At 38.8% G+C, this 20,105-nt stretch overlaps 1 protein-coding gene across 1 annotated transcript in view; it reads right to left on the minus strand.

Annotated features, from left to right (window-relative positions):
• The window catches only part of LOC124272450 (protein FAM126B-like), a 239,042-nt gene that overhangs the window by 19,619 nt on the left and 199,318 nt on the right, over positions 1-20,105 (minus strand). The window contains exons 8-10 of the mRNA XM_046707622.1: positions 15,215-15,310; positions 13,705-13,869; positions 12,272-12,359 (exon numbers count right to left, since the gene is read on the minus strand). Coding sequence (XP_046563578.1) covers positions 12,272-12,359; positions 13,705-13,869; positions 15,215-15,310 — 349 coding nt within the window. The remainder of the gene's footprint in view (positions 1-12,271; positions 12,360-13,704; positions 13,870-15,214; positions 15,311-20,105) is intronic.

Here is a 20,105-nt window from a genome sequence, read left to right on the forward strand (position 1 = left end):
TGAGTGTGGCTTAAAAGTAAACTCACTCACTCACTCAAAAGATAAATATTTGGAAAATGCAAGGAGTTTCCTGCCCAAATGGTCAGTAGATCTAAAATGGCTGATTTTTTTCACAGGTGTGTTGTCACATGGGTCATGGTTATTGAGGTCCCAATAGTCAGTTCAGCAAGAGCCAGAAACCTGACAGACACTGCCACGGATTCAAGTTTAAATTTCCTTGAAAATAATGCTTCCTGATTTCTCTTTGTATTTGGTTGGCTAAACAGACTGACATCTAAAACTTAACACAGACTGGTAAAACATTATCCAGCTACACCGAACATATACTGAGAGAAAGAAATAAAGGATCACAGGAAAATTCAAGTGTTCCGTTATTATTTTCCAGTTTTCATCACCAAAGCGCTATTCAAAGCGGGTGATGAAAAATGGTAAAATATTAAATAAACGCTTGAATTTTCTTGTGATCCTTTATTTCTTTCTCTCAGTATATTTCTCTTCTATTGTTTTACTTCGCACACTGCAGACAAACCAGTTGTTCATATTATCTTCAACCTCTCACTGTTGAAGCATCCCAAGATCGAATGTCATGCTGTTGATCACTGGATTGTCCGGTCCAGACTCAATTATTTACAGACTGACGCCAGATAGCTGGAATATTGCTGAGTGGGTGTTAAACAACAAACAATTATATGAAGAAAGTGGAACACAGGCAGTTATCAAATACAGTTAAATTGCCTTAGATACCATATCCACACTTTAAGGGATAAAAATATGTTAAATGAATATGCAGAACTTCTCATTCTCTAAACAGAGACAGGACGACAGCATCAAACCCTTAATGTTTTCGATCTGTTTGATTGGCATTTTAGAAGTTGATGAATAACAAGAGAGGTATGATTTTGGACTACTGAGTGAGAGAGTGAAATAACTTGGGGAATAAACAACTTGTCCATCTAGATTGTTACTAGCCTCGAACTAATGGTCTGGTGGCCATGTCTATCCCTGATACAAAGATATACAAGCCTGTCCACCTGATACAAGTCTCTCACCCCTTACATCAAGCAGTAGAGTGCTTGGGAACTGTTCTAACTAGCATCCCCATGTGTGTTTTGATCTGGAAATACATTAAAAAATTTCATACATTTTCCAAGAGGCAAGGGAATCAAGTCTTGTCAACACACTTAATGAAGGACCACCTATCACACATCATGCTGAGTGCTTATTTGACACGCACTTTCAAAACATGACCCTAAATAGCACCTGTTCCCAACAACATGAAAAATAGGAAGTTTAGAGTATATCTAGTGCAGGTACCCAAATTAGGAACATATTTTTTAAACTTAATTTCGATACAGACACCATGTGATCTCCTTGACCTAAATCCGACAGATCCAAAGGATTAGTAGTAATTCTGTTAGCTGAGATTTGCATACCACAAAGTTTAAATGTAATATGATTCAAAAACATTTCAGATGTTTGTTTCTGATTTATGAAAATGGAAATTTACTTCCCATGATGCATCAGCCATTCCTTCACAGAAGGAAATGGACCAAGACTGTGAAGAGCTTTCACATTTTGTCAGCAGCCTGTTATCAAAGTCTTCCTAAATCATGTAACATAAACAAACATAAATAGGACATTTCATAGAAAGTGACTTTCAATCACTTATCAAATCATAATTACAGAATCATTTCAAACTAATTTCTGTGTTTACTATTTTGAGAACCACTTGAAACAAAAGATACACAAGTTCTTGAATGTGATATGGGTCTTCAAAACACATATTTCAGTTACCGAGAATTCAAAAGCTCCACGAGTTATATTTGGCACCAAAGCAAACTACTGTTAAAACAGAGACAAGTTGTGAAAACTCGTTGGTGATCGAGCTCTTGCGTGTAATTGATGGTACTCAGGGCCACAGTTTGTTATCTCTGTACAGTAAACCTGTGGCGAAGACAAGCTCAGTAGTCAGTTCAAGACAGGTCCGCGTAGATTGTGGGTTTATTACTGACGAAATGATACGCTGTGTTGTTTGATGTTTATGAGGCAAGAAATTACTGAAACAATTGACAGAGTAAGTGGGCTTTTACCCCGATATCATCAAGCATTCAGTACTATCCAGCAGCACTCTTTGTACTGGAGAGAAGCCCAAACCAACACAGTTGCCTCTGGGAAACACATTAGATCGGAGATAATGCTGATAGATGGGCGAATAATCTGGGGAGTCTGAAACTACTCAAGCACAGCCAGACTGTCACTTTTTTTCATTAAAGGACATGTTATCACACAAGCATTACTGATGTTTAATATTAAAGGACATTTTATAGCACAAGCATTACTGATGTTTTATATTAAAGGACATGTCATCACACAAGCATTTACTGATGTTTTATATTAAAGGACATTTTATAGCACAAGCATTACTGATGTTTTATATTAAAGGACATGTTATCACACAAGCATTACTGATGTTTTATATTAAAGGACATTTTATAGCACAAGTATTACTAATGTTTTATATTAAAGGACATTTTATAGCACAAGCATTACTGATGTTGTACATCAAGGGACATTTTAAAGCACAAGCATTACTGATGTTTTATATTAAAGGACATGTTATCACACAAGCATTACTGATGTTCTATATTAAAGGACATTTTATAGCACAAGCATTACTGATGTTTTACATCAAAGGACATTTTAAAGCACAAGCATTACTGATGTTTTATATTAAAGGACATGTTATCACACAAGCATTACTGATGTTTTATATTAAAGGACATTTTATAGCACAAGCATTACTGATGTTTTACATCAAAGGACATTTTATAGTGCAAGCATTACTGATGTTTTATATTAAAGGACATGTTATCACACAAGCATTACTGATGTTCTATATTAAAGGACATTTTATAGCACAAGCATTACTGATGTTTTACATCAAAGGACATTTTATAGTGCAAGCATTACTGATGTTTTACACCCAACAGTGTTAGCACAACATACACAAAACAAGTTCTCCTTCTCCCTGTTGCATGCAGTTCTGTAGAATTTAATAGGCTTCTAAGTGGTCAGATGTCGGTTAGCTGCAAAGATCTTATTCACTGATTATCTAATAAATATCAGATGCAAGCTTCAAAGATATCAGACATTGTCTTCACACATATCTGACATTAACTTCAAAGTCATCATACATTAGTTTTAAAGATATCAGATACTTACTTCAAATTTATGACATTGTCTTCAAAGAAAACAGACATTGGCCTCAAAGATATCAGACATTGGATTCAAAGAAAACAGGCATGGGCTTTTAAATATAGCAAACATTTGCCTAAAAGAGACCAGATTTTACTCACAGCTCAAACTACTGCAAGTCAATGTATGTAGAAAGTGCAAATCAGACTTTGCTACTTAAACCAATGTATAACAGACACATTTTGATGTCTGTCTTCAAACATTTTAAGTGAAATTTAACCTTACCCAAACTCACGTTTCAAGTCTAAAATATTTCAGCATCAAGTCATAAAACTTTACCCTTTCACCAAACAGATGTATTTCTAGTCTACATTATCAATAAGATATTCAGTGTCCTACTGTGAGCGCTCTCCAGAAGCAGAAATTCATGACATTTTATGAGACAGGTTTTGAACTTATGGCGAAAGTATTCAGGAAACGTCCAACTTACTGAATCTCCTTCTGAATTATTAGCAAAAACTATCACCCTTTCAACAAATTCCTACACAGCGCCACACACAGGACTTAATGCATTTTTGAAAACAGATGAGCTGAACTTTGAATAATGGGATAATTATTTAAATAAATCAGGGCTGGATTTAAATCAAAACCAAGAGCCTGTCCGGTGAATGAAACAACAATGAGTTAGTCAAATAAATTCACGTTTTTCTCACAGGTCTTCCATGTGTGGCACGACAACGCAGAGCAAGCCATTCACAAGTCTGTTGTTTGGTTTGAATGAGCTGTAGCTCAAGTGATTACACTTTCACAGTTCTGTCAGTTGGTTTACAGCTCTGTCATGCTGGGCAACTACAAGTACACCATCAACACCATCAGGTTGAGTTAGGGTTAGCATTACAACTTCATTATCAGAGTGCCACCAAAACTCTGATCCACTGAGTGAAGTCAATAAATATTATTCAGGACCTGAAACTTTGAAAATAAATAAATAATGAAAGAAAAAGAAAATAATTTGGTCACATGGTGGCTTCACCTTTTGTGAAGGTCAACTGTGGAGATTTATTCATTATAGAAATAAGAGCTGTGCACAGGACATCTTGAAACAAGATGAGCTGAACATAATGAGATAATTATTTAAACACATCAGGGCTGGACAAATAAGCAAACAGGAATTTGTTAATAGACTTGTCTCAAAACATATATTTGGGGCAGCCTAGTGGTTAAACCGCTTTTAAAACAATGTGTGATGTGTCCCCCGCTGTGATGTTGCTGGAATATTGCTAAAAGCGGCGTAAAACCAAACTCAGTCAGTCAGTCAGTCAAAACATATATTTTAAAACAAATGTTCTGTTTTGGTCTACAGTTACTTTGTGAAGTAAAGATTCCAGAACTTTGGTGTTCAGTACCATCCAGGATTTGAATCCAGACTCAAAGAGTAAAGCACATGAATGCCTGCAAAGTCAACACTAACCCACTCTGCCACCAAGGCTTCCATGTGAGTGAGGGGAACACAATGTATGTGATAAGAAGTACTAGCTGTCATTAATCAGGCCTTGAGACCATGTATTAGTAGATGGTCTGAGATTGTGTCCTACAAGGGGAATGATGTGACATTGATACTGCGGTCCTAGATGCTTACCACCTTGCTGAAACAGACATGGGTATAGTATTGGTAAACATATATGCAATCATTGGTTTCAAACCCATGATGCTAGCTAGGTTTCTGGGGTCAAACAAAGGGAAGCAACTCTCCACACAAAATGTAGCACAACTGGGCCACCTTTGCCAACAACAAATTTTAAATTGAAGATTCTTTGAAAACAATACCAAAATATTCCTCAGGGGTATAAATGGTAGATTTTCTGTAAGTCTCAGCTTTCAAGTTAACTGTAAAAAAATGAAACCCACATGAGATTGCCCTCCCATGAAGCACAACCTCCTGTCGTAAAGCGTGTGGAAGCAGCAGAGCGTAAGATGTTAACTAAACAAAGTAATACCTGAGCTCGTTCTTACAGAGTCCCTGACGATCCCGCTATCTCGTTTCACCACAAGCTTAAACTGTTATGGTTAAAACTACAAGCACTGACGAGATCACAAGATCTTGTTTTCTCTGCAGTAAACTGGACTCCCTGACAGGAGAGGTAGTATCTGGGAGATGCTGGGGGATATTGTATGGGATGCTTCCAGGAACCAGACATAGGTTATAACTGTGTCTGGCGTATCTGATCCACTTGTAGCAGATCTCGTGCACAGCTGCTGATGATACTGGTGTAGGTAGATGGTGATATTTTACTTCTGAAAGTAGGGGGAGAGTGTGGTGTGGGACTCTTAACCTTGTTTTAGAAGTGAGTGAGTGAGTGTGTGCGTGAAGTGAGTGAGTTTAGTTTAGCAGTTTTCCAGCAATATCACAGTGGGGGTCACCAGAAATGGGCTTCACACAATGTACCTCAGTGGGGAATCGAACCTGGATCTTTGCCGTGATGAGCAAACTCTTTAACCATTAGGCTACCCTACCAAACCCTTGTTTTAGAAACATGTTTAACCAGGATATCTAAAACTTAACTATTCAAAGAATCTACACCAAAATGTCACTCTATGCAATAAACAAAAAGCTTTTATTCATAAAGTTTTATGTTGTATCATTGACTCATCAACTTCTAGAAGACCGATCAAACAATTAGTTTATATTTAATGAATAACTACCTGTTTCTAATAGTTATTTTAGTTTTAAACATTTAAGCATAATTTCAAAGACTCACAGTAAGACTATTTTGAATACCTTTACCTGACAGCTCTGGTCTTTAGATCTATCCCAGCCACAAATAGTTTGCCCACAAAACATCAAATCCTCCCGTCAAAGACACCCTGTCATTTACAGCTGGAGGAACTCCCAAAGAGTCAAAGCTCATCACTGTCCATCATCAGTGTCAGGCTGTCCGTCACCACGGCAATCAGCCCCCAAACAAACTGACACTGGTACCAACCCGACAGTATATTTCCTGAGATTTATTTCTGTATTTCTATGTACTTCTGTGTCCCAGTGGGTGTATCTACAGCTAGGTTCTGCCAACACGGTCATGTGTAGACGCACTTCTCACCTATCAGACAGATATCTCTCACTGATGGCCAGGGCCTACATGTGTCTGTCAACACAAGGATATTAACCACCATTTCTAGACTTTACCAGGCTAAACACTCTGCAGTATGTGTGTTGTAAAGCTCAGAAATACATTTTACGTTCCTGCATTATACATTTCATTTCATTCAAGTTTTCAGTCATATTTTCTGTTTTTATCATGGCTGCAGATAATCAGGTCTTTGAATGGCATTTAGAAGTGATACACATAAGGAAGAGAGTTGTCATGGATGTCAACTTCTTTATTATGAGGAACACAACGTTTTGGAGTATATCCTTACTCCTTCAGCAGCAGATAATTTTTATACATTAAAGTGAGTGAGTGAGTTTAGTTTTAAGCCACACTCAGCAATATTCCAGCTATATGGTGTCGGTCTGTAAATAATTGAGTCTGGACCACACAATCCAGTGATCAACAGCATGAGCATCGATCTGCACAACTGGGAACCGATGATCTCTGAACACGGTTCTGCCATTAGACTTCCAGTGCAGCAATGTCATAGCATTGTGACGTCATAAAGTTCATGACGTCATAACCTTGTCAGGGCATTGTACAAAATCTACTGTCAAAATGATATCTCTCCGAGGAGATATCGTTTGATCTCACACAAGCAATATCTCCTGTGGAACACAGTTTTGGATGATAAAAGAATCTACATCAAAACATTGCTTTATGCAATAAACAAGAAGTTGTCATCCATAAAATGTATTCTTCATTTTTAGGACAAATTATCCAAGAAAAGTTCACTGTATATAAACAAAGCTTTCAATGCAATTCCTTCCACACAAGGTCCACTTTATCTCAGGAAAAGCACACACAAACTCAAACCTATTTTATGGAAAATGCATCACAAATATTTTTTGTTTTGGAGTTCTACCTCTTATTTAGAGATAAATTATATTTTTCAGGACATGATAAACATCCACTGCATTTTTATATTTTAAATGTATATTAAAAAATCATTGATACAAAAGTATAAGAAAGTTTACCACATGAAAACCACTTCAAATTCAGTCCGGGGAAAAAAGCAAGGAAATGTTTTATGGCTGGTGACTAGTAAATCAAGCTGGGATGTCATTTATGTTATTATGTGAGTTTCCACCTTGGTGGCTGGCCCCATTTGTCATAGAAGACAACCATATGTTGGAACCCTCACCATCTAACAATCCCTGACGCTGACAAAGGAACTAGTAATAAAAACAAAATGTGATGTTTTGTAAATTGATAGAGTGATGTATTCAGACCAAGGAGTAAATTCCTTGGATGGTCAATAAAAACCTCGCTGACAGAAACAATGTTTAAAAAACACCACAGATGGCTTACGAATTCACGTAAATCTAGTTGAAGGATTTACACAACACAGTGAAAGGACCGATGCATAATAAATAAATGAAAATATGAATATGAAAGTGCCACAAAATCCAAGGATTTATCCTCAACCCTACTCCAATAAATAATGTCAATGTAAGCATTTCTGTCTCGTAAAATACAAGGATCCATTGTACCCTCTTCTAAGCCCGAACTTTCCATTCCCACAAATCTCATATTTTACATAATAAAATGAGATCAAACTCTAGCAGGCACTAACATGTGGAGCAAATTGTTAGTGGAAGGAAGCTTTCAAATAGGCCATGAAGCCACACAGAGTTCCCAGTCAACTCTGTAGGAGACAAACAAAGCCTTGTCTGCCTGCAGCACTCAAGGAAGAGGAGAGTCATAGCTTCCTATGTCTGTTGTCCATATGTAGACCAGCCAGTTCATGGGCCACTTTGAATGTATAGTCTGGTCAGTTTATGTAGCTTTCATTCATATGTAGATCATCAAGTTCATGTCGATTTTGTTCATATGTAGATTGTCAAGTTCATGTGACTTTCATTCATATGTAGATCATCAAGTTCACATCAATTTTGTTCATATGTAGATTGTCAAGTTCATGTGACTTTCATTCATATGTAGATCATCAAGTTCACATCAATTTTGTTCATATGTAGATTGTCAAGTTCATGTAGCTTTCATTCATATGTAGATCATCAAGTTCATGTCGAATTTGTTCATATGTAGATTGTCAAGTTCATGTGACTTTCATTCATATGTAGATCATCAAGTTCACATCAATTTTGTTCATATGTAGATTGTCAAGTTCATGTGACTTTCATTCATATGTAGATCATCAAGTTCACATCAATTTTGTTCATATGTAGATTGTCAAGTTCATGTGACTTTCATTCATATGTAGATCATCAAGTTCATGTCGATTTTGTTCATATGTAGACTGTCAAGTTCATGTGACTTTCATTCATATGTAGATCATCAAGTTCATGTCGATTTTGTTCATATGTAGACTGTCAAGTTCATGTGACTTTCATTCATATGTAGATCATCAAGTTCATGTCGATTTTGTTCATATGTAGATTGTCAAGTTCATGTGACTTTCATTCATATGTAGATCATCAAGTTCATGTCGATTTTGTTCATATGTAGATTGTCAAGTTCATGTGACTTTCATTCATATGTAGATCATCAAGTTCATGTCGATTTTGTTCATATGTAGACTGTCAAGTTCATGTGACTTTCATTCATATGTAGATCATCAAGTTCATGTCGATTTTGTTCATATGTAGATTGTCAAGTTCATGTGACTTTCATTCATATGTAGATCATCAAGTTCATGTCATTTTGTTCATATGTAGACTGTCAAGTTCATGTGACTTTCATTCATATGTAGATCATCAAGTTCACATCAATTTTGTTCATATGTAGATTGTCAAGTTCATGTGACTTTCATTCATATGTAGATCATCAAGTTCATGTCAATTTTGTTCATATGTAGATTGTCAAGTTCATGTGACTTTCATTCATATGTAGATCATCAAGCTCACATCAATTTTGTTCATATGTAGATTGTCAAGTTCATGTGACTTTCATTCATATGTAGATCATCAAGTTCATGTCGATTTTGTTCATATGTAGACTGTCAAGTTCATGTGACTTTCATTCATATGTAGATCATCAAGTTCATGTCGATTTTGTTCATATGTAGATTGTCAAGTTCATGTGACTTTCATTCATATGTAGATCATCAAGTTCACATCAATTTTGTTCATATGTAGACTGTCAAGTTCATGTGACTTTCATTCATATGTAGATCATCAAGTTCATGTCGATTTTGTTCATATGTAGATTGTCAAGTTCATGTGACTTTCATTCATATGTAGATCATCAAGTTCATGTCGATTTTGTTCATATGTAGATTGTCAAGTTCATGTGACTTTCATTCATATGTAGATCACTCAGTTACTGATGCTATAACTAGCAGATCATGTGAGATTCACTCCAACAGCCAACTTACAGTGACTTTGATATTGTGCAATTATAGACAAGAAACCCTTGAGTGAAGCCTATGAGTGAAGTTGTCATACTGACAACTCAAGGCTCATAATCAAGAATCTGGAATGTGAACCAACATATCCTGGTATACCTAAGGGATGCAACTCTGTACAGAACTATTTTATGACCTGTAAACTTTCAGTATCAAAGGAACTAATACCATCAATCCCAGATATCGACACAGATTCTAACATGGCACCAGTCAGCATCATATTGGTGGCGTGTGGTCCTGTGCATAGAGCTCAGGTCACAAATCAGTTGAAGTTAGGCAACGTTGGGCACGGAGAGTCCTTGGATGGGTGACTGTGTTTGGCAGCTTGACTCATGAGAATTTCTAGGACTTCAGTCCTGCCCCAAAACGAAGCACATGTGAAACATGTGGTCTCACCTTAGGCAAGTGAGTTTGTTCAAGATTGCCTCTGTTCACCCAGCAGGAAGTGGGTACCCGGTGGTATAAGTCATGTGACTATTAACCTCTAGCACCTCACAAGCAGCTTGGGTCATCCGAGGTAATAATGTGCTGCACCTTATGGAGTTTAGCGCATCATAACTGCATTTATTACTACTACACAAGTTTACTGAGCTCATATATATAACCTTCAGTTTCCTTTCACTTTAAACTGTAAAACAAATTGTCAAATAAAAATGTTCTTGTACCAAATGGATCTCATCTTCACCTACTATGCCTGGTAACTACCACGGATACTTAAACTCCTCAATTCATTACTGGCACGGTCATTATCAATTCTACCACAAATTACACAAAATTCTCAAAACGTTCAAGCTGTTTTCCTCTGAAAAATCCAAAGACAAACAGACCACCACCAGTCAACATCAGCATGGGCTTGCATACCTTGCAACCACACATGTGAAACAAGTTTCATGTGCACCAGGAAAAAAGATAGAAATGTACGAGGAACATAATGGGACTTGAATCCTCCGTGCTGACCCATGCAGTTGAAGGATGGGGACAGCCTTTTTCTGGAGACTTTTCATACATATATTCATCAATCATCATTTAAATGTTGTACTTTTACCAAGATCTAATCTTTATGTATGATTTAAATCTAAAATGTTTAGAAATTTTAATAAAATTTCAAACTGTTAAAATTCTTAGACTGATTTAATCTGACATTCAAATTAAGATTTAACCGAATTTGCACACATTTGAAAAGATCACTATGTTTTGAATAAACTTTTGTAATTATATTCGTCCCTCATGAACAAGTAACAATATGATGTTAATCGCAAATCTTTGTGAAATTTAACAAAATTTCAAACTTTGAAAAATTGCAGACTGATTTATTTTGACATTTGACGGTTTTGATGCAAAAAAATCTTCATATGTTTTGAATAAACAACGGTAATTATATTCATCACAAACAAGTAATAATACTGAAGATAAGAAACATATATTTCTTTATGCTGTGTCATCATGATTTTAATCATCTTAAGGTTAACATACATTGTGGAGTTATCTATCATAGTCATGAGGCAGATATGCATGAATTTCACCATGTACATGGAGAGAGGAATAGGATTGGGAGGGGGGGATAGTGGGCAATCACAGTCTGGTCTTTGTCAGAAGGGGTACGCTTTAATGACTGGTGCAGTCTAACACATCATAATGAAAGCCCTGCAGTGTAACCATTGACTTTCGCCTCCTCAAACACATCTGTTAGTGACACTTCACATACATCTACATCAACAACTGTCGTAATTTTCCCATTTACCAATTCCTGAAAATTCCATGGCTTTCATCTATTTAATGGATAAAGAAAAGTGGAACAAAATTATACCTTTTTCTCACAGCTGGACCATGTGATACTGAATGCATGTCTTTATCAACATTAATGCAAGATTTTAAAAAGAAAAAACAGCTTTGCGATTAAATGCCAGAGGTTAACTGTTAACCTTCAAACAGGTTCACCTAGGTTGAGAAGGAAAATGGGTTGGAATGAAAACGTTTTTGAATAACACAAAAATACAGAGAAAAGAAAAGAAAATGCATCTCCCTCTCAATGTTCTTTCCTTATCTGATCTTTAATCATCTTTATTCTTTTTTTCATCATCACCCACTGAAGGTCCAAGTTAGAACTGACCTTCAGTGAGTGAGTGAGTGAGTTTAGTTTTACGCCACACTCAGCCATATTCCAGCTATATGGCATCAGTCTGTAAATAATCGAGTCTGGACCAGACAATCCAGTGATCATCGATCTGCGCAATTGGGAACTGATGACATGTGTCAACCAAGTCAGCGAGCCTGACCACCTGATCCTGTTAGTCGCCTCTTACGACAAGCATGGGTTACTGAAGGCACACTCTAACCCGGTCCTTCACGGGTCACTGACCTTCAGCAACCAATTCTTGTCATACAATGCAACTGACGATATCAGGAGGTCCGGCTCACTGACTAGGTTGTGGCATGTCACCATGTCTCAAGCTCATGACGGAAAACACAGTTGTATCTGGTCCAGGCATGATCATTTACACCCTACTGTCATATAACTAGCATATCTCTGAGTGCAGTGTTAAAACACTGCTGTACCTACCAGTTGAACATCAGAGTAGAGCTCATAGCAGGCCCGAGAGTGGATGTCCTCTACTGACTGGATACCCACGTTTGCTTGACCATTGAACCTGGAAAAGACATAGCATCCTCTGTAACAATGTCTTCCTTAACAACAAAACCTGCTGGCATTCCTGTAATATGAAAGACCACTTATCCTTCTATGAAGGAAGATCGGTTAAAGCTGGGGTCATACTAAAGCTGCACACCAAAGTTTGGGCACTTTAGGTATTTATATCCTGATGGGGAACACATCAACAAAATGCATGGATGAAATACAAAAATTCTCTACATGACAGATTTCAAAACTATGATGACATTACAAGATGAAGCATACATGATGACTCACACAACCAAGATGACATTACAAGGATGCCTACATCACAGATCTTAGACCTGGGAAGACTTTACAAGGATGCCTACATCACAGATCCTAGAACTGGGAAGACATTACAAGGATGCCTACATGGCAGATCTTAGAACTGGGAAGACATTACAAGGATGCCTACATGGCAGATCTTAGACCTGCAAACACTTTACAAGGATGCCTACATTATAGATCTTAGACCTGGGAAGATTTGACTAGGATGCCTACATGGCAGATCTTAGACCTGGGAAGACTTTACAATGATGCCTACATGGCAGATCTTAGACCTGGGAAGACATTACAAGATTGCCTACATGGCAGATAGTAGACCTGGGAAGACATTACAAGATTGCCTACATGGCAGATCTTAGAACTGGGAAGGCTTTACAAGGAGGCCAACATGACAGATCTTAGAACTGGGAAGACATTACAAGGATGCCTACATGGCAGATCTTAGATCTGGGAAGACATTACAGGATTGCCTACATGGCAGATAGTAGACCTGGGAAGACATTACAAGATTGCCTACATGGCAGATCTTAGAACTGGGAAGACTTTACAAGGATGCCTAGATGACAGATAGTAGACCTGGAAGACTTTACAAGGATGCCTACATGACAGATCTTAGAACTGGGAAGACATTACAAGGATGCCTACATGACAGATCTTAGAACTGGGAAGACTTTACAAGGATGCCTAAATGACAGATCTTAAAACTGGGAAGACTTTACAAGGATGCCTACATGACAGATCTTAGAACTGGGAAGACATTACAAGGATGCCTACATCACAGATCTTAGAACTGGGAAGACATTACAAGATTGCCTACATGGCAGATCTTAGAACTGGGAAGACATTACAAGGATGCCTACATGACAGATAGTAGACCTGGAAGACATTACAAGATTGCCTACATGGCAGATCTTAGAACTGGGAAGACTTTACAAGGATGCCACCATGACAGATAGTAGACCTGGAAGACTTTATATGGATGCCTACTGCCTACATGACACATGACAGAACTCTGATGACACATCAAGGACTCCTACATGACATAGTAGACTCCAGACAGCATTTCGACCAGCAGGGCAGGGCTGACGGGGATCCTGGGTAGCACCTCGGACTGGAAGCCATTGCGTCGGTCACACAGGCTGTCCGGACTTGAGTCAGCCTCACTGTGGTGCAGCAGGTTGCTAAACCCTGTAGTGGCTAACCTGCACAGAGGGAACATAAAGTTGGTGGGTGAGTGGGTGAGTGGGTGGGTGAGTTGGTGAGTGGGTGAGTGAGTGAGTTAGTGAGTTAGTGAGTGCATGTTTTGTATGTGGTGGACTGTGTGAGTAAGTGAGTGACTGAGGTATTATGACAAAGCCAGCTACTGCATAACTTAAGATAGTTATTTCTATAATATGTAAAAGCTTGGGGTAGCTTTGTGGTTAAAGCGTTTGCCTGTCACGCCGAAGACCTGGGTTTGATTCCCAACATGGGTACAATGTGTGAAGCCCTTTTCTGGTGTTTCCCAGCCATGATATTGCTGGGATATTGCTTATTACATTATTAGTGTTCAAAACAAAGGTCTGAGCATGGTAACAGTAAACCCTCACAATAGACAGAGTCCACCCCTGAGTAATTTAGGGGATTAAACGAATGAACTGAAAGAGGAAATATATACCTGATGACAGGAGACAAGAAGATCAAAGGTGGATGATGGTGGCAAAGAGGGAAGGAAGGAATGGATGAGTGAATGTATGGGTAGATGGAATGGTGGAAGTATGATGGATGGAATGAAGGCATGAATGGAATGGTAGACTGACTGACTGACTGAGTTCAGTTTTACGGCGTTTTTAGCAATATTCCAGCAATATCACGGCGGGGGACACCAGGAATGGGCTTCACAAATTGTACCCATGTGAGGAATCGAACCCGGGCCTTAGGCGTGACGATCGAACGCTTTAACCACTAGGCTACCCCACCGCCCCATGGAATGGTAGATGAATTAAAGGGTGGATGCAGGTTAATGAATGGCAAATGTAGAGGTGGATGGATACAACAAGGTGTGTGGGTGGGTTGAAGGATGGCTAAATGGATGGGGAAAAGATGAATTGGTTTGTATGATTGGGTGGACAGATGGAAGAGTGATGAATAGTTAATTGGAGGGACATATTGATGATGAATTGAGAGGTGGATCAATGGATGTGGGCTTGTGGATGGATGGATGATGATGAATGGGTGGTGAACAGAGAGGTGGATTTACAGAAGTGGAATTGTGGATGGATGGATAGATGGATGGATGGGGATGGGTGGTGAACAGAGTGGTGGATTTACAGAAGTGGGCTTGTGAATGGATGGATGATAATGGATGGAGAGACTAGTGGATTTATGGAAGTGGACAACTGGATGGATGGATGGGTAGATGAACAAGTTTAAATGTATCTACAGAACCAATGTCTCATCCCAAATGTGCCCCACAATCCTGTTGCTGTAACTTGAGGCTGAGACTTCATCAAAGACAGTGACAAGTCCAGCAAACTAACCTGTCAGAAACTGACTGTATTGCATTACCTGGATGCTATTTTACACAGCGACTGATGTGATCTGGTAGCCAGGGAGACCATGTGAGAGTTGTAGGCAGACATGATGTATGACAAGATGCCGTGTCTGAAACACAGAAAATATCAAGGGTGTCTTCATTCCACATCAGACTGACCTGACATTCAGATACTCACAAGTACAAAACAGGAGGACTGTATAAGACGAGAAGCACACAGAAAATAGTACGGTCTTACAGCTTGCTGTCATACAATCACTTAGAAACTTGCTAAAGTAAAGGCAAAGCTGTACAAGTTTTTATCTGTTGTTTAACACCGCACTCAGTAGTATTCCACCTATATCATACTTGTCTGTAAAATATTTGAATCTGGACCAGATAATCCAGTGACTGACATCATGAGCATCACTTTTACACAGCTGGGATGGATGACGTGTCCACCTAGGCCTAGATTTTCGAAGCTCTCTTAGCGCTAAGATAGTCGTAAGTTAGTGTTAATGAATGGCACTTACGACTATCTTAGCTCTAAAAGAGCTTCGAAAATCTAGGCCCTGGTCAGCAAGCCTGACCACCTGACGGTGTTAGTCGCCAAGACAAGCATGGGTGGATCATTGACAACCTAGCTCTGTCCTACTTCAGCTCAGTGTTAACAGCTGATATGACTACATTGTAAAACAACACCTGACTACAGGCCTCCACGGTCTGCCAGCCAAAGTGTGAGTGAGTTTAGTTTTACGCTGCTTTTAGCAATATTCCAGCAATATCACAAACACATCTACACTTCCATTGGCCCCAACCTTTTAATGACTGATAAACATCCTTACTGGTCAATATTCTTTTCAAAGCAAAGATACAGGTTAATCTGAATAACATGGCAATAATGTTTCAGGTGACATTTTGATTTGTTAGAAAGTGTTTTTATTCAGAACATTTTGTAAGTACCAGCAAAAAGTTGTGGACAAGCTTGTAGAGAAACACAAAACTATCGCTTTATCTTCCTTTTTTACCTTGGAAGGGAAAACAAAATCTGTTCTTGAGAAAAAGTGTATCAGACACAACCCTGTACTAAGCCACCTACACAGCTCTATACCTCACAACAGAATCATATATTTGCCTAAAAACAAGAGTTAGTGTTGGTTGTAGGAAATGGTATAAGGGAGATAACTCTTGAGAGAATAACTGCTAGCGGCCCTTTAATCTACAGCTTTGACATTTTCCATGCAACTAGATTGGACCTTTGACTTTAGAAATTCACAACTTTGTTAATAAATGATTCATGGAAGCATATTTTGTGAGATAGTTGCCCCGGAGTGATTGAGGCATGACGTTGAGCAATATATAAGTGACGGTTTTCTAACCTGTTTGGAAGATTGTTAACATTACATCAAATTAGAACCAGATATCATATCCTTCACTTAGTTAGACTTGTGACAAATTGTCACTGTTATCAAACTGATCAACATCTTGTAACATTGAATTAAACAGATTACATAATGAATTAAATAGATATGATGCCTGTAAATTAGTCTGTCATACAGACCCTGAAGCAAGTATATCCAAGAAAGCCCACACAAGTCTAGAAAATGTGGCAAGTCTAGATCTCCACAGTTTTTAACATGAACAAAGTCTCAGGGCTCCTTTTCATTATATTTAATTTGTTTTTACTTTGAACTTTTTTCTGTAAAATATGTTCATTTCAGAGACTAGTTGTTAATCTACCTGTAAATGAACAAAGAGGTCTGTCAATCAAGAAGAGTCAAGTGTTTTTAGCCAACATCAAAGGATCATTCAGGGTACTGCTGCATGTGTTTCAGTGTACAATTGAACAGCTTCCTGCTTTAGTCTCTGCACTAATGACAGGTTTACGAGACTAGACCAGTGAGATACCCTGCAGCAGTTTAACATAGATAACCCACCTTCATACAGTATAATGACATTGATGTTAGCCAGACCTTGTCTCCGGGCAAATGCTCTATCCCCTAGACCACGATGGCAGTTCAACAATTATAGAAACACTGTCAGGTGAGGTGAGGTGAAATTGGGTTTAACGTCGTGCTGGAGAATATTTCGCTCATATGACGACGTGCATGCATGTGTATGTGTATGTGCGGCTGCTCGTACTAGCCCAGGCTTAAGCTGGTTTTATAGTGCTGGCCCACTGAGATACCATGCGGCAGTGAAGCATGAATACCCCACTCAGACACATTATACTGACTCCGAGCCGATCAGTCCTTGTTGTACCTATTAATGCGAAACACCAGGCAGGGACCAACAAGTACCATATTTTAACGTCTTTTGGTATGACGGGGTCGGGGGATCGAAAACTCTGTCAGGAAAAACCAGATCACATCACCATTCACCATTATACCAAGCACCAGGCAGGGTAACAACAAGTACCATCTTTGGTATGATGCAGCCAGGAACAAAACCACCACCTTCCCCTCGCCAAGCTAATGCTCTACCCGCTAGACCACAGTGACAGTCCAACAATTATAGAAACACTGTCAGGAGAAAACATCAGGATGCCGTTGCACAAGCGATCTTAGTGCTAAGGTGACCGTAACTCCCATACCTTAACATACACTTAAGGTAGTCTTAGTGCTAAGGTGACCGTAACTCCCAAACCTTTACATAAACTTAAGGTAGTCTTAGCGCTAAGGTGACCGTAACTCCCATACCTTAACATAGACTTAGGTAGTCTTAGTGCTAAGGTGACCAATACTCCCATACCTTGACATAGACTTAAGGTAGTCTTAGTGCTAAGGTGACCGTAACTCCCAAACCTTTACATAAACTTAAGGTAGTCTTAGCGCTAAGGTGCCCGTAACTCCCATACCTTAACATAGACTTAGGTAGTCTTACTGCTAAGGTGACCGTAACTCCCATACCTTAACATAGACCTACGGTAGTCTTAGTGCTAAGGTTGATTTGTACAACGTCACCCAGGTCAACACAAAGTCTTACTTAAGAAATATTAGTGACCTCAAACCCTTACTTTGGGTGGACTTATACTTTAACTGGAGTGAACTCCCTTACAGAGTGCATGTGGGTTCATATTCCATTTCACAAAGCGATCGTAGCGCTAAGGTGATCGTCACTCCCATACCTTAACACAGACTTACGATTGGCGTAGCGCTAAGGTTGTTTTGTACAATGGCACCCTGATCATACGATTTACAGGTTTCACCAGCAGATGTTTATCGCATTGACGTATAAGGCTTTTCACTGACTTTTAATTAAAAATGCATCTATCAATTCTAAAGGTTAAAGGATAAATATAATAATGTTTTACAAGTAACCTACACAAGCATGCAGACGTTAGTCAGTGAGCTGTTGGACTTAATTAATTCTCAATCAAGTATTTAAGACAACTGACCTTTTTTCAGACACCTACTTCTTTAGAATCATGTTATAAACTTCATAATTGATGATGATATTCCAACGGATGACATTAACCTCAGTGAATCTCTACATGTGTATTCTACCAAGAACAACCGTATTACTTGATGATGACCTTTCTCAGTTCTGGATATAAGTTCCTTCATTATTTTCACTGTATGTGGGGATGCAGGAGAGAAGTGGTAGGAGGGGGAGAAGTGGTAGGAGGTAGAAGGAGGAGGACATCTGTCAACAATAGCATGATCCCAAATACTGTACTGTACTCGAGGTGGTCGGGAAGCCTAGTGGTTAAAGCGTTCGCTCGTCACGCCGAAGACCAGGTTCGGTTCCCCACATGGGTACAATGTGTGAAGCCCATTTATGGTGTACCCACCGTGATATTCCTGGAATATTGCTAAAAGCGGCGTAAAACCATACTCACTCACTCAGTACTGTACTCAACATACAGAGTGAATCAAGCTCTCATAAAATCTGTTTTTCTAGTTTAACACAATTATACAATGTTTAGCATTCATGCTGAAGATCAACCGAAATTATTCACCAACACTGAAAACACGACTGCTAAGCTAATGCAAAATGACATGATCTTGATCTGACAACTCAACCAGTGATCTGCATAATCCTTGCAGTCGATAACTACGATTTTTCTTAGTTTGTTTAGCAGTCCATTACTATTCCAAATTTGACATGCAGATAATGTGTTTGATGGTTCTTCAGCTTGCATTTATTTTTCAGATTTATTCTTCAATTTTTACACAGCTTGAGCTTTCACGTCCTTGATGAACACTGCTTTCTCTGAGCTGGCTCTGGATAGTGTCATGGTGTCATGGCGCCATGCAGCTACTTTGACATCTGTGATCTGTGATCAGGACGACATCATCAGTTCCTGGTTCACATATTCCCATGTGTTACAGTATATGGTTAACTTTCATGGAATGCCAGAAATAATGACACCAAGAATATGACCCATACAAAAGTATGATGCATATACTTTTGATATCTCAGGATTCAAGGTTGCAGGGATAATCAGGTCTGCATGTTTTCCATCTGACAATCAAGTTTTGCAGTTTTAGTGAAAAAACATTACTTGAAAACATCTCTTTGACCTGACAAGGAATGGCATTGCCATCGATATGACTGTAGGGGAAGATGAAGTACTCGACCGATCTGCCAGTTAAAAAACCTTTCCTACTGTGTTGGTGTTGGCGTTGGCATTGGCGTTGGTTGTGTTGGTGTTGGTGTTGGTTGTGTTGGTGTTGGTTGTGTTGGTGTTGGTGTTGGTGTTGGTGTTGGTGTTGGTGTTGGTGTGTTGGTGGTGTTGGTGTTGGTTGTGTTGGTGTTGGTGTTGGTTGTGTTGGTGTTGGTGTTGGTGTTGGTGTTGGTGTTGGTGTTGGTGGGTGTTGGTGTTGGTGTTGGTGGTATTGGTGTTGGTGTTGGTGTTGGTGGTGTTGGTGTTGATGTTGCCCACAACCTATGTTATATGCTGATAGTGAGATTAGTTTTACG

Source organism: Haliotis rubra, unplaced genomic scaffold (assembly GCF_003918875.1).
Source record: "Haliotis rubra isolate DU_JTF1 unplaced genomic scaffold, ASM391887v1 Scf17, whole genome shotgun sequence".
In the NCBI taxonomy this organism is placed as follows: domain Eukaryota; kingdom Metazoa; phylum Mollusca; class Gastropoda; order Lepetellida; family Haliotidae; genus Haliotis; species Haliotis rubra.